Below are 23,799 nucleotides of genomic sequence, written 5' to 3' on the forward strand. Positions count from 1 at the left end.
TGGGAATGTGGAAGTTCATTAATATATTTCCTTCACTTTTGTACATGTTTAAAATTTTTCATAAAACAAGAACCATTAGATAAACAAAAAAGATAGAAAGGTAGAGTCAGAGAAAGAGAAGATTGCTATGATATTAAGTTAACTAAACATTTGTAACCTGACTTGCACAGTAATTTTTCAGGACCCACATCTTTTTTGTGTGGAAAACTCTCAAACAAAATATATTTGTCCTCATAAATTTCTATGCAAGGGAAGCATAATGTAGCTTGAATATTTTTAAACGATATATGGGGAAAATGTGGCATAGAGAGCACTTAAGGACATGTTTAGCTGTCTTAGCTTATATTAACATTTAAACTTCCATTTCTGGAGGAGAAAGTTACTATAAAGAGAAAGTTAGGCACAGAACCTGGACTTCTTGACCCTAATAGCCCAACCACCTGGGTTTAATAAGGATACAGAAATATTCTTTTCCCTGCCAGTGACATGGTCCTGCTTTCAGATCCAAAGTCTGGTTGAAGGAGAGAAAGCCCATTTCTCTGCCTACAAAGGGAAGAAGATAATATCAATGACTCAGGATTCTTTTTATGTCAAAGAGCCATGATGAGGCCAAGACAAGCCCAAAGTCTTGGGTTATCCAAGGGAGGAATCAAGGTCTTTGAAGAGCCGGGCACCTAAAACACGATGTAGCTGTCCATGGTGCTGAACCGCCTCTTTTCGTTCAGGATTTTGAGTCAGTGATGAGGTAGAAAGAATTGACTGTCCGGATTTTTGCATAGAAGAAAAAATACATCAAGAAGCTGAGAAAGTCTAGATATGCACACAATCGGTGTCAGAGACTGGCAGCCAGTATTAGAGGGCCTCATCAGGATCCTGAAGTTCATGGCCAGCGTAAGCCTTTATAGGAAATCCACAGGAAGTGAATCTGGTGACATAGCCTTTTTCTTTTTCTTAATTTTTATGTCTGAACTACGAAGACAGTGCTCCAATGTCACAGAAAATTGAGAACCATTCATCCTCCTGGGAGAGACCCTAAAATTTGTCCAAAAACACTAGCTCTTTTTATCAATATGGTGGCCACCAGCCTTTTTTAGTTGCCTGCCATCTTGGGGAGGGGCTCAGGTGGAGTGCTGAGGCCTACCCTACCCAACCACCCTGACCTTGAGCGGGAGGTACCTTTGCTGTCGTGCCAGACCCTCAGCTTGCAGAGGTGGCCCAGGCTCAGCATGTCAGGGAAGTTGAACGTGTCCGTGTTGTTCCGTTCAAACTTGTTCCAGTTGGCTGACTGCTTCAGGGCGAGGGTCCCGCTATCTCCATTCTCCCCAAAGATGGTGATGAACACGTTGGCATCAGTGCCCGCACCTGGGAATATACAAGACAAGGGCTCTGGGTGCTGGCCTCTCCGACACACAGCCCCTCTTGCTCTGGCCTCCTTGGAGGAGCCAGGCATGCAGATGGGCGAGTTCGGAGGCAGTGAGGCCAGGGTGATATTGGAAAGGGCTGGTTACTATCCTGCAACTCTTCTGTCTCCTACTTTATCCTTCATTTATCTCTGTGCTTTGTACATGCTGGTGGGCTCACTGGTGTCCTGGTTAGCATGTATGAATGGTTTAGTACAAGAACTCCCCTAGTTCTGGGGAATGCGCCCACACTTACATGAAATGCCATGTAGACTGGCTTTACGGTTTAGAAATACAGGTTCCCTCCTACACACCGTGGGTTCAGAGGAAATAGGAAAGTTTCTTGTTCCCCAGATCTGCCCCTGGTTGGCATACTACACCAGAGTTCATATCATTTGCTTAAGGCAAATAGAGGTATTGACCCCCATTAAAAAGAAAATGCTTCTGGAAGAGGTGACCCTGTGAAGCTTTTTTGATACAGACCCTGTGGTCATCAATAAATTTATCAATTATTTTCTGAGGGTGCATCATAAGAGGATGAAGGGGCTTGAAAACATGTGGAACTTTAAACAAAAAGAGTGAAAGTTCCACTGTGAGGAGAAAAGGATGAAGGGAGGTGCCTAAAACAAACTTCACCAATTGTCCTGGCCCATCAGGTATGCCTGAGATTTTACCATAAGAGTTTCATTTCTTTGGCTAGATGCTTCTCTGTTGCAAATGTAAACTAACAGGGCCAACAAGCTAATCCTAAAATAGACATTTTTAATTAGTGTAAATGAGTTTTCCAGGTTCCTTGCCAAGCCCCTGGAGAACAGGATTGATATGGGGAGTGGGGTAGGTAGGAGGCAGTGCCTCCATGACAAGAGTGTTCCCTCTCAGCTCCAGGCCTTTGCACACGCTATTGTCCCCTCTGCCTCAGTGGCTTCTGTTTGACTTTCTGGACTAGACTTTGGCACCACCTCTGGGAAGCTCTCCATGACCCTTGTCCCTTATCCCCATTTGGGGGTTCCCCAGCACGTGTGCTGACAGAATCTCACTGTCATTGCTCTATGGCAATATCAAACCCACAACGGCCCAGGTTCATATCTCCATCCTGAGACCCTAGGCCCATGGTCGGCAAACTGCGGCTCGCGAGCCACATGCGGCTCTTTGGCCTCTTGAGTGTGGCTCTTCCTAAACCTTAGGAGTACCCTAATTAAGTTAATAACAATGTACCTATCTATATAATTTAAGTTTAAAAAATTTGGCTCTCAAAAGAAATTCCAATCATTGTACTATTGCTATTTGGCTCTGTTGACTAATGAGTTTGCCGACCACTGCCCTAGGCCAAAGCTGGCACACAGAAGATGGTTGCAAAGCCCAGGGATGTGGGAAGGAACTGATGGGTGTCAGGGGTGCATGGCACCTGGGTGAGGGACATTAGGAAGCAGCAGGAATACAGAGGTGCTGACCATACTGTTCAATAATGTTCTCCCCGCCTCTTCTCTGAGCGAGGAGGAACAGAGCCAATTCAGTCCCTGGGAGGAAGTCCTTCTGTCCAGACAGAAAGTAACACACTGTGGAAATGACTTGGGCTAAGTTTTGGAAGGCCATCTAAAAAATGTCCTTGCCAGAGTCCAGGGCCTGAGCCAGAAATTGAAGAGGGGCAAGAGTAGTGGGAGGTGGGAGTGGGAGATGGGGGGACCCCTGACTCACCCAGGATGTCACTGGTCTTAACAGAGACGGTGTAGGAAGTGTATTCCATCATCTCCTCCCCGTTGATGACGGCACACATTTCACACACCAGGGTCTTCTTGCCCTTCCGCTGGGACAGCCAGTCTCCATAGTAGAACATGGTCAGGTCCCCAGTGTTCATGTTCTTCAGGAGGATCTGGGTGAGAGGATCCGGCATAGGAATGCCCTTCCCATCCACTGGCCCCCCACCCGCTAATGCAGCCCCTTTGGCTGAACCTCAAGGACCCAGAACCCCAGTCTTGAGACAAGTTCTTCTGGTTTGGACTCAAGATGAGTAGAAAGGGTCCTCCCTGAGATGAAGAACCTGCCCCGTGTGCCTTGCACAGGTTCTGAAACCGCCGCCACCATGACAACTCTAGTCTAGGGATTTGGAAATGGGCACTTTGTCCAAACATGTTTCCAAGGTTGGCCACAAGAAACGTTTGCTGAGTGAGAGACAGAAAGTGGACCAACCAAACGCTGTCATCCAACTAGGTAAGGTGCCTTCTTCTGGGTCCCCTAACACATCTGCTGACAGGACCTCACTGTCATTTACTGAAGTTGGCCAGATTGCCCTTGGCATGGGCACCATATTGTTGGCTCAAACAAAAATCTGCTAATGGCTAAGAGGGGTGTAGGAGCCTGAGGGACTTGGGATAGAAGGCCTTTGGTGGACGGGGGATGAGAGACTGATTCAGGGGGAGTGGAGGTCCAAGACGGAGAAAGAGGCACCAATAACTGAGTGATCACAGGGACACCACTAGCGTCCTTGCTGGGCTGCTTCAAGTTCCCGCCACAGTCTCTCACTGTCCCAGCCCCTGCTGCTCCTCTCACTCCTCCCAGCCCACTTCCTCCAGGGAGCCCACACCAAGCCTCTGCTTGCTGCAGTGCATGCTTTGTTCTCTGGCAGCTGATTCAATTTTGACTGGACATAAATAAATAAAACTGTGTTCTTGGATTAATTCATGTCAAAGGGGGTCTACAGGATTATATACTGGCCAGGTTTGTGTAATAACCCTCTCAGGTGACATTTGCACTTTATTAAGTCATCAACAACCCAAAAGAGCAGGAAGATGGTGTGGGCCATGGTGGAAGGGAGAGCGAGGGCACAGACACTTTACCCTCTCCAGGAACCACTCGGGCCGGCTGCCCAGGCCATCAATTCGGATCCGCATCTTGGTGAATGGAGCGATGTCCAGGATCTCCATGAGGAAGGTGTCATTCTGCTCCCGCTCAAATCTGGGGGTGCAGAGCAGGGGCATGAAAAAGGGAAGCTGGCTGTGGTGAGGGGCCCAAGTTGTGCCACAGACCAGTTCAGGGTAAGGAGAGAACAGGCTTTTACTCAGCCTCCGTCTCAGTTCCCACTGACTCCCCAGTAGCCTGTCTCTTGCACCCCAGATGTGCTCCCGAAATACTGGGTTAAGTGAGTTTGCTTGGTAGAAATGGTCCTGAATCAAGACCTACCAGTTCTGGGTCTTAATCTCATTCTGCTAGCCACCTAAGCCACCCAGCTTCCCTCGGGGATTTGGCTTCCTCCCACACAAAGGGGCTGCCTTGGAGAAATGGTCAGCCTTTGCTCCATGTCCCCCAAGGCCCAAGTCCTTCTGTGAAATAGTTGCCTCCCAGCCTAAGACTTTGGCCTGGTCAGCCTCAGGCTGTTCCCAGTCACAGATACTAATGCGTGAGTGGGAGTTGGGTACTTTCCCCAGGATAGCCTTTAGCAGGGGTGGGAACCAGGAGAAAACCAGCATAGAAAGGGAATGCGGGGCAGCCAGTGGCCATGCTCCCCAGTTGTCACCTCTTCACCTGCCAAGTAGAGAGGCTTCTCTGAGCAGATACACAGGGCAAACCCAGACGCTTCCGCAGCCTGTCCTGAGCCTGAGGCCCAGGAGATTCACACTGACATGATACTGTCAACTAGTCTACAGACCTTACAGTAAACATTTCCTAGTGACAGGTGGAAGGAAGGGAGAGAAGGAGGAAGGGAAGGAGGGAGAGAGGGATGAAGGAAGGGAGGAAGAAAAGGAGGAAGGGAGAAGGAAAAGGAGAGAGAGAGAGGGAGGGAGGAGGGGGAGGGAGAGAGAAAAGGAGAGAAGGAAGCAGGGAGGGAGGGAGGAAGGGAGAGAGTGGAGGGAGGGAGGGAGAGAAAGAAAAAGAAGGAAGAACAGGTGGGTTATGGAATGGGGTAATCAAGGAAGGCTTCCTAGAAAAGGTAGATTTGAGCTGGACTTTCAAAGAGAAAGGTCTTGAAACACAAAAGAGTGGGTGAAGAGCATTCCAGGAGGGGGAATCATAGGGACAAAGGTGTGGAGGCTGGAAGGCCCCAAGGTATGCAGGTGTGTGAGGGAAGCAATCTGGCTAAAGGCGGGGTATGGCTAGAAAGTGGAGAACTGGATGTGTGAGGGGCAAGGGGCAGAGGTGGCCCCTGGATACCTGGCCTTCTTTTTGTCCAGCTTCATTTCCTCTGTGCTACCATTGATGCCATAGAGGGTCATAAAGATATTGGAGTCGGTGCCACCGCCAACCACATCGCCCGTCCACACAGTCATCTCATACAGCTCCTGCCAGGAGAGGGATGCGGGTCCTGAGCTTTGGCCTCACCCACCAGCCCCACTGATTTGCCTCATTCTCACCAGGCAAGACGACACTCTCTCCAAGCTCTATGGTTCTGAAGAGAGCCCTTCCCCCACCCCCACCCCCCCCATCAACTATGAATGACTGGAGAGCAAGAGTCAGACCTGTCACTCTGTGTCCCCCACTGTGCCCAGTTTAGTACTAGAGGGAATTCCGTTTCACATAGAGAACGTGTGTGCAGCAGATACATGACTGACAGTCCCAGTGTTAACCGATTCCTCAGTGAATCGAATCCCAGCCTAAGCCCATGCAGCACGTGCTGGCAGGACAGCGGCTTTGGGAGCCTCCAGAGCTCCACTGGAATCCCAGACCCCCCACCTGCAGGCTGTTGAACGTGGGCAGACCCCCCTTCCCAGCCTCTGCTTTGTCCTCGTGAAATGGGGACAAACACTTTGCAGAGTTGTGAGAGCTGCAGACACGGGGCCTGCCACGTGGTTTGGCCTCAGGAAGTGGCACCAGCTCTGGGTGACTGTCCCCACTTCGTGCCGCAGCCAACAGACACTCCGCACATCCGGGAGCGAGGAGTCCATCCGGAGTGCTGTTTAAGGGAGCTCAGCCTCCATCCACTGTGACATGGGACAACCACCTAGTCTACCTGATTTTTGCTTTAGTTTGGAACTTTTCCCTTTCGCCTGAGGTTTGCTGCAAAGAAGATATAGTCCCTTTGTCTTCACCAGAGGGGGTGGGAGTAGCCTGCTCTTCCCAGGACTCCCACTGAGTCCCCTGCCTTGGTTCTTCCTCTGAGAAGCAGCCTCGTGGCAAAAGGGGCATCTTTACCATGACCTGGGGTGTCTTCTAGCCTTGGCTTCTGACTCCATTCCCTCTCACCTGGTGCCCAAGGACTAGCAATTAGGCCCCAAAGGGTCAGGAGTGGTTGGCACACACGGCAGAGGAAATGCCAGGCTAACCATTTCCCTTGCACACACCTGGCCCTTCCCTTCCCCCACGGCTGCCACATGGTAGGTATTCTCACCTGTGCAGGTGCCTGGTACCCACACACCAGAAGCTTTAGAACTCAAAACCCACATTATCCATCACAGTAATCACGCCACCACTGCTGTACCTGCTGGATGCTCTGTGCTTGTCAAGCAGCGGCTAGAACCTTTGCCATGGATACCAAGATCAGAAGTAGTGTTTTCAGGCCTGACTCAGGGCATAGGTTTGTTGAGGGAGTAATTGAAGAGCCTCTTGCTTTACCAGAAAACTCCATGTAGACCATCTAACAAGGGCATCCAATGGGCACGGAGCTACTGAGAATGAAGGCAGGATCCTGGTGCCTTTTTGCTCTTGTCCAGACAGGCATGGAAAATAGAAGGGCCAAAATGGGCACTTCGTGGTCCTGAGGAGACTGGCTCCCTCCAGACTCCTGTGTTCTCTGTGTCTATATCTCTCTCCTCTACACAGACACGGTTCTTTTTATGTCACAGTTGTGTTTCCAGAAAGAAACACCGAAACGGGGCTTTTGTAATTCCAGTCTGATATCAGGCATCCTGGGGAGACGGCCAGCCCAGAGAATCCTGCAGCTCTTTGTAAAGCAACAAACTTGTGTTCTTTTGTCACATGGGTAACAGGGATGTGGGTCCGGATTTCCATGGACTGAAGAGCTCAGAGGGAGAGGCAGCCGCGCCGTGGGCTGTGCATGTGCTGGGGGCTGGCGCACATACAGGCACACACACCCACGTGCACACGGGGACCTGGGTCAGGACAGAGGTCCCAGGAGGAATTGTGTGTTCACCCACACAGACTGTCTGGCCACAGATGGAGTTGTCTGGGGAAGGGAGGGGGGTTGTCTATGTTGTAGAAAGTTCTGTCCTCTGGCTTCACTCAGGGGAGGAGCAGTCATCCACTCTCCTGCCTGTCACGGTTTTTACAGCCCGTGACTCAGCCCTTCCTTCTGTTTCCATAGACAACACGGCAGCGCACACTCAGGCCAGGGTGGTTTCTTCTGACCTTTGTGGGACAGCTTCTGACTTAAATCTAGTCGCCCATCGGTTTGGATTCAGGAACCGAGATGACCCTGAGGCTTTTCCAAGAGAAAGTGAAGCCTGCGGGGTCACGTGAACTAGAGGCCTCTGGGCTGCCAACTGGCCATGTTCCCCGGACATTAGCCCCCAGGCATCCTGCCTGCTGCCCAGCACTGACCTATGAGTTTATATAACTCACCCCAGGTCATTTGGTCAGTTAGAGGTGCAGCCAGGGCAGGTGGTCAAAGGGTCTTATGCGGACAGCTCTCACTGAGACCCAGAGGCTCACAGAACACCAGTGCACCTGTCCCCATCATGTCCTAGCGGGGCTGATGGAGCAGACTTGGAGAATGCTGACTCTGAGCATCTATGTAGAGCTGCTACTTTGCAAGGCTCATCGTGATCACATTAGTTAAGATTTTAACGTGAAACAGAATGGCAAGCATGATTTCCGGGTGCTATAGGAGAAGACCATGGCCCAGAGAGGCTAACTGACTTACCCAAGGTCACACAGCAGCAGACCAAAAGAGACCTGAGTCTCCTGGCTCCAAGCAAAGCGCATCTTGCTGGTAGACCAGGGCTGCAGCTTCGGCCAACACCCCAGTGAGTTTCCTGCTTCCCTCACATCCATCTCCCTACCGCTCCCCCACACCACCTTGCACTGCTCTTGCTGTGCAATGCACACACTCAGGGCCCGTCTATACCTTCACCCCAATGTTCACCACCGTCGCATCCAGGAGGTCAAAGACTCGGGAGGTGACACCATCTCCTCGGTCCTTGGCGAGCCAGCAATTGCAGCGCAATGTGTACTTGGTGCCCAGGGTGGGCACAGCCAAACTCAGCTCCTCCACGAGCCAGCAGCTCTCGGGGGAGGCCCCATCATGGCCCAGCTATGAGGGGACACACGGGGCCGTGAGGATCTGGGCTCCACTGGGAAGGAAGCCCTCCCCGCTCTGCTCAGCATCCCCTTCAGCCTCCTCCCGCAGTGCTTCCTTCCAATGTGCTCTGGATTCACTGACCCAAGTCCCTCCCGAGGAGAAAAGATTTTACAGATATAATTTAGGTCTCTAATCAGATGAATTTGAGTTAATATAAAAGACTAGAGGTCTAGTGCACAAAATTTGTGCACTCAGTTGGGGTGGGGTCTCTTAACCTGGCCTGCGCCCTCTCACAGTCCAGGAGCCCTTGGGGGATGTCCAACTGATGGCTTAGGCCCGCTCAGACATCCTTAATGCTGCTGCGCTTGCCAGCCATGAGCCTGACTCTGGCCAAGCGGCGCTCTGCCTATGGGACCACACTGATCACCAGGGGGCAGTTCTTGTGTTGAGCATCTGCCCCCTGGTGGTCAGTGTGTGTTATAGCAACCAGTCATTCTGCTGTTTGGTCAATTTGCATATTAGCTTTTTATTATATAGGATTATTCTGGGTGGGCCTGACTTAATCAGGTGAGCCCTTTTAAAAGAGGGTCTAGACATTGGAGATGGAAGAAGTCAGAGAGATTTGGAGCAGAAGACATCTTTTATGGCCTTGAAGAAATGAACTGCCATGTTTTGGAGGGGGTTGCATGGTAGGGAATGTGGGCAGCCTCTGGGAACTGGAGGCCTCAGTCCTATAACCACAAGGAAATAGATTTTGCCGATAACTAGTGAGCTTAGAACAGGATCCCAAGCCTCAGCTGAGACCACAGCCCTGGCAGCAACTTGATTTCAGCACACTAGCATATTAGGAAGAGAACCAGCTAACTCACATCTAGACTCCTGACCCAGGAAAATGTGAGATGATACATTTGTGTGCTCTTAAGTTACTAAGTTTATGGCCATGGGTTACACAGCAATAGAAAGCGAATACACAAGGCATTCCCATTGGGTGGAAAACTGGGACCTGGAGGGGTGGGCGACTCACTCAAGGTGATGGCAGAGACCAGGGAGTCTTCCCTGCTACCTGCTCTGAGGTGGGGCTCAGGTCAGACCCTCTGCCTGCCCTCCACGCCCCTCCCACCCGTGTACAGGTCAGCTCCTTCCTTCCTGGGGGTGGTCACTAACCCCAGGCCCCAGGGGCCAGCACCTCTATTTTCTTGATTTCGCCGACATCCAAGCCTCCGACGTAGAACTCCTCCACAGAGCCACAGCTGAAGCCCTTCTTCCCTCGGGGATAGTCCAGCCAGATGCGGTTACTGACCTCATCATCCTCTCCGATGAGGATGACGAAGGCCCGGCTGTCCGTGGCTGCGTCCTTGTGCTTCGCGGTGGTGACTGACACATAGTAGGGAATGACTGCAAGAGATCAGGGGCCCCACCTCATGACAGGCCAGGTGGACCAGGGCAGGCTTGGCGTGGACTTGGAAATGAGACTTGGAGACTTTGCCTCCCTCCCTCTGAGACAAAGTGCAAGGGGGCTTTCCAGACTGGTGAGTGTCTACCCTCCAAGGAGTAGTGTCATGCTCTATACTTAAGAGAACTGAGCAGAAAGGCAGTGCTTCTTTGGGCCTCAGTTTCCTTGCCTAGAAAATGAGGGGCAGTGCGCATTTAAATGTCCAATAGACAAATATAGAACTGCCTTATCTGGTTGAAAAAAGGAATTGGTCAGGGGATTATAATATTGTTTTATGGAGGAGGGAAAAACAGAAGTCAAAGAGTAACTTGTCCAGGGCCCCATGGAATTATGGTAAGAACCAGAAGTGGAACTTAAATCTCCAAAAAAACCCAGTTCAGGACTTCTTCCCCCTCTCCCCCAACCCCCAACACATTGCAACTTAAGTTTGTGTGGCCAAGTCCTTCATGTGATGCTCTACAAACAGGAAGGGGTTCTCACTGCTGCAGTTCAGCTCTGTCGGATAAGACTTGTCCCGGGTGCCCTGGGCAGAATCTATAGCCCGAGAGTCTGGGTAAGGGCAGAGCTGAGAATGACCCCTCCCGGTGGTGGATTAGTGAGGGTTAAGGACATCATCACTCTAACTTCTCTTAGCCTTTGTTTTCCCGTCTATACAGTGGCTAATCCCTGCCCTCTCACCTCTCAGGGTTGTGGGGTGGAAACAGGCAGTAGGTGTGAAAACTGTGTAAATTATAAGACATCAGATACCTTCATCAGCGAGGCCACCGTCAGCACCAAGTCTGCCCACTTGGTGTTGTCATGGTGCAGCTCGGAGTGAGTCAGACAGACAATGGTGGAGCTAAGGCATGGCCTGTCTGAGAACATCTTAAACACATTTCCATGTCCTGCACCTGCTTGGCTTACCCCGGCCCTCCTGGACGTAGTTGGCCATGGGCCCCGTCACCGAGGCGATGTCCACACCATCCATCTTGGAGCTCAGGGCGATCTCCCAGAAGTCGGCCGGGCTGCTGCAGTTGCTGCTCCGGTCCCCTGTGTACTCCTGTGGGGAGAGCACGACCAGGCCCCCTCCACCTGCCGCACCTGCCTCCCTCGGGGCTCCCCCAGGTGTGAGGATAGGCAGGCCTGGCTGAGCCCAGCTCCCCGCTGCCTTTCCCGCACCTTCTCATAAAAGAGCCTCTCTAGTCGCCCGTCCTCCTTCTTCAGGGACAGCCAGCGCCCGCACAGGAACAGGAACTCGTCCTCGTTGGTGTCGTTCCAGATATCCACCTTCTCCACATACCAGTCTGCGCACCACTTGGTGTTGTCATGGCGGAGCTTAATCTTGTAGATGACACCCAAATCAGCTGCCTCGATGATGAAGGTGTCGGCCTGGGGAGTCCAGATGTGGGGGCTTGGGTGGAGGCTCCCCACCTCCCTCCACTCCAACCCCATCCATCCAGCACCTTCCACACCCCCCAATTGTCAAGCTAAGCAGATCTTCCCAGCTGGGGAGCCCTCCAGGCCCAAATCTCTAACCCGGAGAGTTTGGTATTCCAAGGCCTCGCTTGCATGTGGCCCTGTTCTGCAATCCAGGTCCTTTGGGAAAATCCCTGTGGGTATTTGGAAGATGGACCCGATGAGCTGTGTGAGTGGGAGTGGGATGTCCTGGTAACTGGGCATCCTTAGTTGAGTATCAGCATGAATTCAGGTTGGAGGCTGGAGGGTAAGAGCTGAGGACGAGGTAGAGTCCTTCTGAATGATGGGAGCGGCTTGAAATTTCCATGGGGAAGCTGGGAGGCAGTGGAGGGCCAGCCTTCAAGGTGCAGGCAAACGTGGAGGCAAGGCTGAGGAGAGTGCAGGGGTTCAGGAGGGTTTGTGTAGGGTGTGACATAAAGCCTTCCTCTGTGCGCCTGATTATGCCTTCAGTAAAGTGACATTACACTCGGGTAATTGGATTCTTTGGGGATTGTTCAGTGAGATGTGGAGTTCTAGGCCTTGAGTAAAGTGCAGTCAAAACACAAATTGAACATGGCAGGTAGGAGTCTGAGGAGGAGGAGGAGGGACAGGTAACCTTGAGTGACACGCACTTTTCTTCTGAAAAATGTGCTGAGTCACTGTGCTGAGTGTAGTCGGGAGCCCAGAGCTAAATACTACAGGATTCCTCCCTGGGACAGCCCAGGTGGTGGAAGTGACCACCTGTGGTAGGGCTGGAGGCAGGGCTGGGAAGACTCTCCAGGTGGTGGCATTAAGATGAAGATGGGGGGCTGGGCCATCCAGTCTTCGGGCTGAGGAATTGCAGGTGAATGTTCATGGCTGAGGGCAGGTGTGGACTCGCGCAGCCCTTGGGGCACTGGCTAGTGACTGAGTGCATTGGAGCAACAATGAGCACACCTTATGACACAGCAATTCCTCTTCCTGGGGGGACACTTTCTCAGGTGAGCAAGGATGTCTGTTGCAGGATAATTGTTACAGTGGAAAATTTGGAGCCATCCTGTGTTTAGCGCTTGGGGAACAGGGAAATAACTATGGCAGTTTCATGTGTGGGATGTTATCTGGGGAGGAGAAGAGAAGGGGGTCAACTTCGTGTGCCCTCCTACCGTCCCTCTCTCAAACTTGTTGGTGCGGTTCTCCGACTTGCCGAGGTACCGCTCCCCGGTGTCGCCCAGGTCTCCATAGATGGTGATGTAGACCTTGGCGTCCGTTCCTGCCCCGGGAACATTTCCTGTGAAGATCTGCACCGAGTACAGCACAACTGGGTCGGCACATGGACAGAAAAACAGACAGAGGGACAGACAAAGGGAAAAAAAAAGATGGCATCACTTTAGGTTTGGGGGAACTGGATTTATAAGAGGTTCAGGCATCTGGCCCAGGGCTCAAGGAGGAGTTAGTGTTTTCCTATTATCTGCTCAATTCCGCGTGGATTCACCAGTGGGAAGTTGCCCATCTGATCTGACAAAGGTGGTCTCTAAGACTCAAAAGATGGCCCCTACCCGGTTTGGCTCAGTGGATAGTGTCAGCCTGTGCTGGTCAAGGGCATGTACCTCGATTGCAGGCTCCTCCCTAGCAGGTGCCCTGGTGGTGCGCCTGCAGGAGGCAAACAATCAATGTGTTTCTCTCACATCGATATTTCACTCTGTCTTTCCCTCTCTCTTCCACTCTCTCTGAAAATCAATGGAAAATATCCTCGGGTGAAGATTTTAAAAAAAGACTCAAAGGATGGAGGCTTCTCCCAGCACCCCTCAAACCATCCACCCCCTATGGCTTCTGGGTGAAAGACTCGGGAGCTGCCTGCCTGTGGGCGCTTCATCGTCTGTAGCCTCAGGATTCTTATAAGACCCTTGGAACGGGATCCCCCTCTGTGCAGGGACTGAGATGGACTTTCTTACCAACCTTGCAAATGGGCTCAGAGCCACATTTAATTAAATTTAGAAAAGTAAGGTGATGTGAATTGCTCATAGCATGGCTATGGAACGCATACATGCCCACGCATGGCTCCTAGTCTTTCCTTCATTTTCACAGGATTCCACGGCATTTTCTCCCCTGCTCCCCTCCAGCCTCTCTGGCTGCTCCCTCTTGAGCAGCATTATGGCTCCTGATCTTCTGCCCCTGTCCCCATGCCACTGTCACCTGGTCCTATCCGCTGCCCTTGGCTCTCACCCTGCAAGCCCTGGGTGCTGACTTCCATGAGGTCCATGAGTCCATATCTCCAACCCAGTGTCCTCCTGTGCTCTGGGTTCACACCTCTGTCACCTAGGGCAGCGGTCGCCAACCTTTCAGACCTCACGGACCACCAGTGGTCCACGGACCACCGGTTGGCAACTGCTGACCTAGGGGACATACCCACCTAGACCAGAACACAGTCACAACCTCACATCCAAACCTGAGATCCATCCCCCTTGCACCCTATTTTCCAACTTCTCCCACCTACCTGCCCTGTCTGCATAACCCCACCCAGCACTCTGCTCTCCAAACCTCGCAGGTGCACTGTGAGAATGGCTCTCGGAGGCCTGCCTCCCTCAGGGGCAGGAACCAGGACTAGTCACCCTGGCCCCCATGCCCACCCCACTCAGCTCAGTGCAGAACCTGCTCAGCATTTCATGTGTTGCATGACAAATAAAATCTCCTCTTTGGTGTTTAAAAGTCAACGTTACCCAAGCCTGTCTGGTTAATACTGACATGAGTCACAGCAGGGATTTTGTCACAGTTTAAACATAACAGTTGACTCTCCTCCCCTCCCCCTTCTCCACCCCAATTTTTCTCTCCATCTGTTTCCTGGCTGTGCACCCAGCCCTGCTCCACACCCGGCAGGACATTTTCTAGTAGCCCTTGCCCCAGAGTGGGGTGCCATGTCACCAGGAACTGTGACTAAACGCCCTCCTGCTCTCCTCTTCCACCCCCACTGCTCCCGCCAGTCTTTTGGGAATTAGGAAAACGGATTCCACTTCTGAGTGTTGAGCAATGCGGCTGTGCAGTCAAATCTGGCTATTTCTGGATCCTCCTCCCTCCCATTCCCACCCAGGCGGCACAGCTCTCGGTGGAAAGAAGTTTCCCTAGAAACACAACCAAGCACAGAGTAGGTTTGCGCCAGGCTATCAAAACAGAGCAGACCAAGGGGCCAGTGCAACAGCTCCCCAGGGCGTCCTCTGGGTGCAAGTACAAAAGGGAATTATCCCCCAGATGCAAAAACAAAGAAAAGTCAGAGAAAATAATATGAATATGGAAAGGCACATTATTGAGGCAACACTTGTTTTTATCGCTAGGCAGTGGCAACTCAGATGAAAGGAAATGTTAGAGCTATTTTGTATCCCTCTGGTTCCATATGGGGTCTGTAATCTTGAATTTTATTCCAGTTTTTTTTTTCAAGAAGGCAGTGTAACAAACATAAGCTGGATTTCCAAGGTTTTGGAGCATCTCTGATCTTGTATCAAAGATAAAATACAGAAGTATTCTTTTGTATGTGATCAGTGGTAAAAAGTCTGTTTTTTTGCGGGTAAAGTTGATTTTTGACACAGCTGACCAGTGGTAAATAACATGGGGGTTGACATGGACAATGGCATTACTGGTCCAAACAGAGGTATGACTCCACCCATGTGGTCCAGGAAGAATGGGTGTGTGTGAGTGTGTGTGTGTGTTCACTCACACTCACACAGTGTAGAAAGAAAGGAGAATACAAGGCTGAGGACTGAGCCCGGAGCAATGCCACCTGGCATGAGAAAGGGAAATAGCATTCAGAAAGGTAGGAAAAGAACAAGAAAATGGTGGTACTACAGCAACGGAAGAAGAACAGAGTGTGATCCAGCTGGTGCAAATCCTACAGAGAAAACCACAGCCATAAGGAATGGGCCCAGTTAACTGGCACAGCAGAAGAGAAACCCATGACCTTGGACGCTCTGGAGCTGCACCCAGCCCCTGAGAACAAATACACAAAGCCCCAGTTACTGACTCCAAGATGCTTCGGGGTTCATCCTTGATCGGAACACCTGGATCCAGCAAGAGCAGAGGGGACCAGCTCCACAGATTGTAGCCAAATAAACCAAGAGAAAAGAGAGAACAGGACCAGGATAATACAGGCACAGGAGAACACACATCTGGATGTATCATCACCAGGAAAGGATTTGAATACAAACGCTGCAGTGAGACTTTGAAGAATAGACCTGCCATTTATTAGCTGTGGGAACGTTGGCAATTATGTAACCTCTGTGAGCATCAGTTGCCTCCTCCATTGAATGAAAGTAATAATAGACTCTTCCTCCTGGGTACAAAGGCTCTACCTGGCACAGGGCAGGTGCCCTACAAGGGAGGTGATGAGGGCGATGGCATCACACTTACTGTCCAATGGCTCCTCCACTTCCTTGTAGATTTGCCTTAAGGATCCATCTGCCATGTATTTCTCAGTGAAAATGTCAAAAGGAACCAGTTCTCGAATGGTCTTCTTGTCATCCTCCGAGGTGGCAAGCCATCGATCACAAGCGAAAGTCACGGTCTCTGTACCCTGGGGTGAGGAGGAAAGAGAAAAATCAGTACTTAATGAGGAAACTGCCCACTTCAGGGGTTCATCAGCATGTCAACACTCATGGGGACCAAAGACAAGGGTCGTGGAGGCCCATAGATAATGCAAAAGCCACAGCCCTGCCCAATTCCAGCAGATCGAGTCTTACACAACCACATCAGCAGTTGGTTCTTGAAGGCTGGAGCTCCCAGAGTCACTGAAAAATAAATATCTGAACCCCATGCCAGAGACTCAGATTCAAAGGGTAAGGGGAGGGGTGTGTATTTTTAAATTTCTACCAAGTTACTCATATCCACAGCTATGATTGTCTCCTGGGTTTAGAATTCTGTAGTTTCAGAATGTTTTCCAAGTTGTTCAGGTGGATTTCTGTCTGTGGGTTGACCTTGAGTAGCAGGAAGGGCAGTCTTGGTCACTCAGCAATAGCATGACCTTGGTTGGGATGGGGAGCAGAGACTGGCTGCCCAGACCCTTCTCCTTGACCCCTAAAGCAATTTCTAAAAGATTCCACCTGGGACTTGAGCTAGTTTCTGCACTCGAAGTGAACTGAGGGAATTTTTTTCAGAAGAGTATATCTTAACTTAATAAGGCTGCAGGTTCTTATAATGAATCTACCTGGAATCTCTTCTGGAAAGGGGAAAAACCAACAACAAACAGCAGGACAGATCAATCAGAAACTCACATCTTTATCTGGGAGTAGCCTGCGGATTTCCACATAGGAACAGTGCCACCCAGGATTTATGCCTGTATTATCATGGCCAATCCGGATTTTTTCAATGACTTCCCCCACGTCTTCTAGCTTTGGAAAGGAGAAAACGCACCAGATGTTGGCTGACAGGTCCAAGAAAGTACAACCCAAGCAAAAACCTGCCTCCCGGGGCACCAGCCTTGAGTTCTTTTGAACTTCCAGGGCTCACTTTCCCCCAGTACATCCCCACTGCCCCCCACAAGCCTGCCCCCACTGTCCTCTACACATGCCCTGTTCATGCTCCCCTTACCCTCGCCCCACTTAAAAGCAGCCTAGTCTCAGTTCAATCACCTTCGTTCAGTCAACCTCTGGGAGGCTGGCCCCTCTTTTCATGGTGGAGCCCATCTCCTTGCCTGTCATTTCTTATCATTGTAGCAGCTCATTTCCTGCCTGAGAACTTGGCTTGGGTATCAGAAGGTGAGTTCTGGTTCTACCCATGCCCTGTCTTGCCAGCCTGACCTTCTCTTTGGCTCCCCAAGAGTCCCCTCCCCCTTTAGTCATTCATCTTCTATATCCCTCAAATTCCAGTCCCTTAGATTTTACATTTTTCTTGCCACAGGGCCCTTGCACATGCTTTCCCTGCCCCTCCCTTTCCTCTTCTTTACATAAATCAGTGTCTGCTCTACCTCATCATTCAGGTCTTAGCTCAAGGATCACTTCCTCAGGGAAGCCCCCTGACCACCACCAGAAAGTCAGATTCTTCCTGATAGGTTCTTACAGCATCCTACAGACGCCCCCCCCCCCCCCACACCCCCACCTGGCAACCCAACCCAAAGCCTTTGATCCTGACACCAGTTCTGAGGGATAGGGCGAGGCTCACCCTCCTCCCAGATTCTTGGATGTATTGACACCAAGAGAGATTGATGAGGTGCCCGTCTTTCTCTCTAACAGCAGCCCATCAGACATGCCTACCTCTGAGTGCAGGGCTCCTTCTACTCGCTGGTCTTCTGGGCCCACCTCACCCCCCAGGCCTGGCTCCCCGGAGCCTGCTGAGCCCACATACCTCCATAATGAAGCGGGAGGCAGACTTCCTCTCAAAGAACATCTTCTGCTCCCGCTTGTTGGTGCACAGGTTCTTCTGCTCGGTGCACAGGCCATCGCAGCCATAAATGACGATGAAGACACTGGCGTTTGTCCCAGCGGCAAAGACATCGCTGGTGTAGATGGTGATCTCATAAGGGACAACTAGGGGAAAGCCAGAGGGAAAGTGAGAATAGAAAACAAACACAGGTAAGGTCAAGTTCTTCACAGCACCACTGCCCCAGACCACCTCCCAGGAGATGCTGCTGCCCAGGGACCTGACCTTCACGTGTTATTACACAGTAACGTAACATTGTTTTGGTGGCATTTTAATTTATCACATCCAATATAATAAAAGCCTAATATGCTAAGTGTTTGACCGTTCGACTGTTCTATGATACACACCAACCACCAGGGGCAGACACTCCGACCAGTAGGTTAGCTTGCTGCTGGGGTCCGGCCAATTGGGACTGGGCAAGATGGGCCGGACATACCCTGGAGCCCTCCTGCAGTCCCTTCCCAGCCTGATCATGCACCGATGGGGTCCCTCAGCCTGGCCTGTGCCCTCTTGCAATCCGGGGACCCTCAGGGATGTTGGATAGCTGGTTTCGGCCTGATCTGCACAGGCCAGACCAAGGAACCCCACCGGTGCACAAATCTGTGCACTGGGCCTCTAGTTTGTATATAAATATGTATGTTTACTATGGGTCACTTTGAAAACCCAGAGAAGAGTTCAAGAGGAAATGTACCCTATCCTATGATCTTGACCTTGAAAGGAGTCGCTTTAGAAGTCACCTCCTCACAGGTAGCACAGCCTTCTCCAGAGTAGGAATTTGCTTTTCATTTATTGTCATGGTTACCTTGCTGTGAAACTATAGTAATAATATTTGTAATAGTAATCATTATCGTTCACTGAGTAAGTATTAAGCATTTTATATTCCTTATCTCATGTCACCTTCAGAGTGACCCTGTGGAGTAGGTATTGTTGCACTGAATTTTACAAATGAGAAAACCAAGGCCCAGGGAGGTGAAGCAACTACCCTCAGGTCACCATATGGCCGGTCAGTGGTGGAACTTGAACTTGAACCCAGAAATGTCTGACCCCAAATCCTGTGCAGCCAACCTCTATGGGTGCTATTGTCATGAACTGGAGTGAGTACTGATGCCTACCCTCAAGCCACGGGGAGGAGCGGCCTAAGCAGGAGACAGCTAGTCCCATGAGCGCCTGGACAATGGGTTAAGGGGAAACATGTCCCAGCTCTTCCAGGCCCCCAGGCAATAATGGAGGTGCTCTCTCTGCAGCATGGGGTCCCCCTTCTTAGTTCTCTTGGGCTTCACCATAGCCTACAGCTTGTGAGGCCTTGAGCAGAGAAGCTGGCAATGGGTTTGCGCTTCCCCGAGACTAGGTGGCAGTGGGAAAAGCTCTGGAAAATGTCTGGTAGGAACAGCCCACCCTCCACCAATTTTCCTGGGCCTGGGCTCCGATTCGCTTCCTGGTTTTTAGTTCTGTCCCTGCAACCACGTTGCTGTGTGTCCTTGGGCAAGTGGTTATGCTTCTTTGGGCCTCAGTTTCCTTGCCTAGAAAATGAGGGGGTTTAACTAGATAGATCTGTGGCTTTCAGTTTCCTTAACTGCAGAATTTGTATAAATACATTTATCAAGAATATTCAGAAAAAAAACACTTGACTTTTTAAAGCTAAGGTGCTTCTCTGGATGGCATGAATTGGGGGGCGGAGGACTCTCCCTTCTCAGCCCCCTCCTCCCACCAGCTGCCCTCAGACACCCCTTCAACACCTGGGATCCTCAGAACATAGGTTGAAAACTGAGGTTCCTCCCAGCCCTGACGTGGCACGATGCTGACATTCAAGGCTCCGGGTTGTGTCCCACCTCCCCCCTGAAGCCTATGAGGTCAGGCATGACAACAGCTCCCTTCTTCATTGATATGCCTCTACCGTGTGGTTTCACGTGTATTAGCGGCCTTGATGAACTGCCCTGGGTCCTTCCAGGCCCCGATGAGGATGCCTGGGCCCTGCTCCCACCATTCCTGAGCCACGGCACCCCAGCCCCTGGAGCTCCTGGCTTTGGGCCCCAGGACATTCCCTATCAGGGCAGTGGGTTTTGGGCAGCAGACTCCTCCTTGTGTCCCCACCTGGGGAAAGCTGCATTTTGAAGGGGCCTCCATAGCTCATCGGTCTGTAAATCAAGTCTTTCCTGCCCTTTTTTCCCCTTTTTGACAAATGTGAATGCAGGACAAAGGGCAGATGGCTCAATTTTAATATTAGGCTCGAATTGAATGTATTCAAGGTCAGGCCATACAAATTCTTCTTGTTCTCTTTTCTGTAAAGAGCAAGGCCTGTCCTAGGCTCAAAGGGAGAACTGAGCACTTCTGCCCTGAAGGTTCCCACCCAATGCTGCCGCCAGCTGTGTGCATCTGCCGGGCAGTGTGTCTGTCTAGGCTGCAGGCCAGTCCTGGGGCAGAGGCTGGACCTAGAATTTGCTTTGTACATGCAAGGACTTTACTAGAAGAAAATGTCACTTTATTTTAGGCTTTAGACTGGGAAGTATTTTGACGATCTGACTATTGCCAGTTTAATTGCTGTAGGCAAAAGATTTTTTAAAAATCTTTTTGATAACTGATTTATACTAAGTATGAGTTGCGTGGAGGGAAATATTTTAACACAGCTAATTATTTGATTTAAAAAAATTGTACTCTCTGGGTTTAGTTCAGATTTTAGAATATTCAGACAGTTTTTAATAGTTTGGTTGACTTCAGTTTGAGTTCCAGTACCTAGTATTTACCTATATGTATAGAAACATTTAATACATACTTTCTGATGATGATAGAGGAGCAAAGTGTCAAAACTTCACCCAATTATTTCCCTTCCTCTCTTCCTTTAGTGGTAAAAGAAATTACCTTTACCTTCGTTTTGATTTGTCCCCAATCAGGATAAAATCTTATAGTGGTGACTCCCCAGCATGTAATGACTGGAATGGGGACAGGTGATGGGGCTGGTGACAATAACTCAGTTAGACCTTTATCCTTCTTCCTTTCGGGGTCTTACCACCATCCTGCTCTAATATCTCTGTTTTGGCAGATGGGGACACTGAGCTCCAGAGAAGTCAGGCTCTCTGCCTGTTCTCACCAGCCAGTTTGGGGTGGAGTTTGGAATAAGTCCCATATTTTCTTTCCTGGGTCCAGGGCTCAGCCCACAGCCTTCACAGGACTCAGAGAGTTTGGAAAAGGAGCAAGAGACCCAGTCTCCCAGGTCAGCCTGGCCCAGAGTGGACACTGGAGGAGGGGTTGGAACTGAGTTGCGAGGGTGGGTGATGGGATCTGGAAACAGGGCCAGACTTGCTGTGTGTGGTTCCTACATGGTGTGTACAGCCTCGTCTGAAGCTCCTCGTGGAAGAGGTCCCTGACGATGGCACCATCTTCTTCATTCTTGTCTAGCCAGAGGCCGCAGGGGAACGTCATGCACTTTCCAAGAGATGGGGCGTCCACCTCTACCCACTCTACAAACCAGCCTGGAGCCTTGCCTGGAGGGAGGGAGAGGAGACACAGAACCTATCAAAGACTTCAATATGGTGGTTTCCTATCGGTAATGTCAGGGACTCCACGCGCCCTTCTCTACTCAATGGCTGATGCCTACAGCTCCACCATGAACGGGTCATCCCTTTTGCGTGAAGCATTGCTAAAATGATGCCTGTAAAAACACGTACCCAGCTGGCGCTGGATCACACTCCGGGCTGCTGTCAGTGGCATTAGCAAGAGCAAAGGAGCATGGAGAAGAGATGACAGGAGGGCAGAGTCTGAGGGGAGGGAAGCAAGGACACTGTCCAGGGTGGAAGGCACTCCAAACAGGGAACCCAGAGGTGCCAGAAAGAAACTGTGTTAATTTCACCCCATGGCAGCGCCCTGGCCTCCGTTTGTGATTCACGAAGAGAAGGGAAATCAGTGAAGGATCAATGTTTCTTCCCGGGAAAAGGAGTTCTGAGGCTTACAAAGGCCATAGCAGCCAAACAGAGAACCCAGCCCCTCAACCCCAGGTGCTAAGAGGAGGGCCTCCTTCTGTGGGCTTAGAAGACATGGTTTGAAGACCAAGTAAATGAGTCCAATTTTACTGAGAAAGAACAAACTTGGGCACATCCTTTAGTAGTAGTGTCAGTGGCTTCTAGAAAGAATTGGCTAGATCAGTGGTTCTCAGAGTGGGGTCCCCAGACCAGCAGCCTCAGCATCACATGTGAGAAATATGAACTCTTGGACCCCACCCAGACCTGCTGATTCAAAGACTCTGGGGATGGGACCTAGAAATCTGTGTTTTAATAAGTCCTCCAGGTGGTTCTGATACACACTCAAATTTCAGAGCCACTGAGCTAGATCAGGGATTCTCAAATCTGACTGCACACTAAAATTACTGGGGGTGGGGGTTTAAGGAAAGTATTTTAAATTGTCAGTGTCCAGACCCCACCCCAGACCAATTAGATCAGAATCCTGCATGTAGCCAGGGCTCCACTGGGCTGCAGGGATTTAGGAAGCTGTGTAATTATGAAAGGCAGATAACATCCAAATTTCCCCCAGATTCTTTCCCAGACACACACTGGGACCTGTCTGTGGTCCCTAAATTCTTAGCAGGGAGCAGAGGGAGGGAAGTCAGACCTGAGTTGTCATGGCCGATCCTGACTCTCCATAGATCTCCCAGGTCCAGCGCTTCCACTGTGAAGACATCGATGCTGTCCCTCTCAAACGGGTTGCTATTGGTCTTGGAGGATTTCAGGAGGGCCATTCCTGTCAACCAAATGACCTCAACATGACTGGCTGATCCTGAGACCTTTCAAACCTAGTCTGCCCAACCCTTTAGTCTTTCCTCATAATGACCAACTTTTGAATTTTCATCAGCTTTAGACTGTGCAAGTACCACCCACTGGGCACCTTTGGAATATTTTATTTTGGTGGGTATCTCTTTATTGAACTTCCCAATAACCCTCTGAGGTATGTATGTTTGCTTCCAGTTTGTATTTAAAGAAAAGAAGACACACCCACAGGCCAGGTGCCTTGTCTGAGATCATCCAGGAGAAAGTGGTGGGGCCCTAAGTCAACGGCTGCTCTCCTTCCATACCCCTCACGTCTCTACACCTGGGGAGAAGCCAGTGAGAAAGCCACCTTCCCCATGTTCCCTGGGGAAACAGGAGCTTCCCTGAAGGGCGGGGCATGTGGAAGGCATGGCTTCCAATGCCCCCCACCAACCATCTCACATATGCAATCTGTCCTGGGACCTTGGCTGTGGCATCAGTCTGAAATCAGAGGTGGTCTCAATATTATTGCCATCCCCTCTGGCCTCAGCATGTACCACATTGTCTTCAAGTTCCTTTACCCCTGTAAGTCCCAGCTCTGAGCACTCTCCAGGTAGAAAGTCGTAGACTCTTAACAGACAGACCTTGGTCCAATGTCTGGTTTTGCCACTTAACATCTGGACGGCTTTGGGCAAATGGTTTAATTTTCTGAGGTTTTGTTTCTTCAAATGTCAAAAGGGGTGGATGGGGAATTATTAATCAATAGGGATAACGTTTCAGATTAGTGAGATTAATAAACTCTAGAGATCTGCCATACAACACATACCTATAGCCAACAATAATGTACTGCACATACAAAGTTTAAGAGGATAGATCTCATGCTAAGTGTTCTTCCCATGATAAAATACAATAAAATGATAAAGGGGGATTCTTAAAAGGGATTTTTTTAAAAGAGAGAGGGGGAGGGAGGGAGGACCAGGATTTCCTTGGAACATTCTGCTGAGTCTTCCAGTCTCTCTGGGGATAATGTGGGTGAACCTCAGACCTGCACTGTTTTCTTACCAGTGTCGTCTTGTGTACCAAAGAGCGTGATGAAGACATTGGCATCTGTGCCTGCATTCTTCTTGTCCCCAGTCTTTATGGTCACTTGGAATGTGGTAGATTTATCTGCAGGAGAGGAGTGTGGAGAAGTGAGTGGCAGATGGCTCCTCC

At 50.5% G+C, this 23,799-nt stretch overlaps 1 protein-coding gene across 2 annotated transcripts in view; it reads right to left on the reverse strand.

Moving 5' to 3' along the window:
* The window catches only part of LOXHD1 (lipoxygenase homology PLAT domains 1), a 100,586-nt gene that overhangs the window by 16,536 nt on the left and 60,251 nt on the right, over positions 1–23,799 (reverse strand). Inside the window, exons 23-37 of one of the 2 annotated variants that reach the window (XM_070421625.1) lie at positions 23,650–23,754; positions 22,454–22,582; positions 21,169–21,333; positions 17,780–17,961; positions 16,711–16,827; positions 15,851–16,013; positions 12,619–12,773; positions 11,201–11,410; positions 10,946–11,081; positions 9,776–9,984; positions 8,416–8,601; positions 5,547–5,674; positions 4,235–4,352; positions 3,096–3,270; positions 1,177–1,362 (exon numbers count right to left, since the gene is read on the reverse strand). In XM_070421625.1, coding sequence (XP_070277726.1) covers positions 1,177–1,362; positions 3,096–3,270; positions 4,235–4,352; positions 5,547–5,674; positions 8,416–8,601; positions 9,776–9,984; positions 10,946–11,081; positions 11,201–11,410; positions 12,619–12,773; positions 15,851–16,013; positions 16,711–16,827; positions 17,780–17,961; positions 21,169–21,333; positions 22,454–22,582; positions 23,650–23,754 — 2,364 coding nt within the window. The remainder of the gene's footprint in view (positions 1–1,176; positions 1,363–3,095; positions 3,271–4,234; positions 4,353–5,546; positions 5,675–8,415; positions 8,602–9,775; positions 9,985–10,945; positions 11,082–11,200; positions 11,411–12,618; positions 12,774–15,850; positions 16,014–16,710; positions 16,828–17,779; positions 17,962–21,168; positions 21,334–22,453; positions 22,583–23,649; positions 23,755–23,799) is intronic. The other variant, XM_070421626.1, reaches the window with a different exon arrangement.

Source organism: Myotis yumanensis, unplaced genomic scaffold (assembly GCF_028538775.1).
Source record: "Myotis yumanensis isolate MYYU_CA2020_CCGP unplaced genomic scaffold, mMyoYum1.0.hap1 SCAF_7, whole genome shotgun sequence".
NCBI classification, from domain to species: Eukaryota; Metazoa; Chordata; class Mammalia; order Chiroptera; family Vespertilionidae; genus Myotis; species Myotis yumanensis.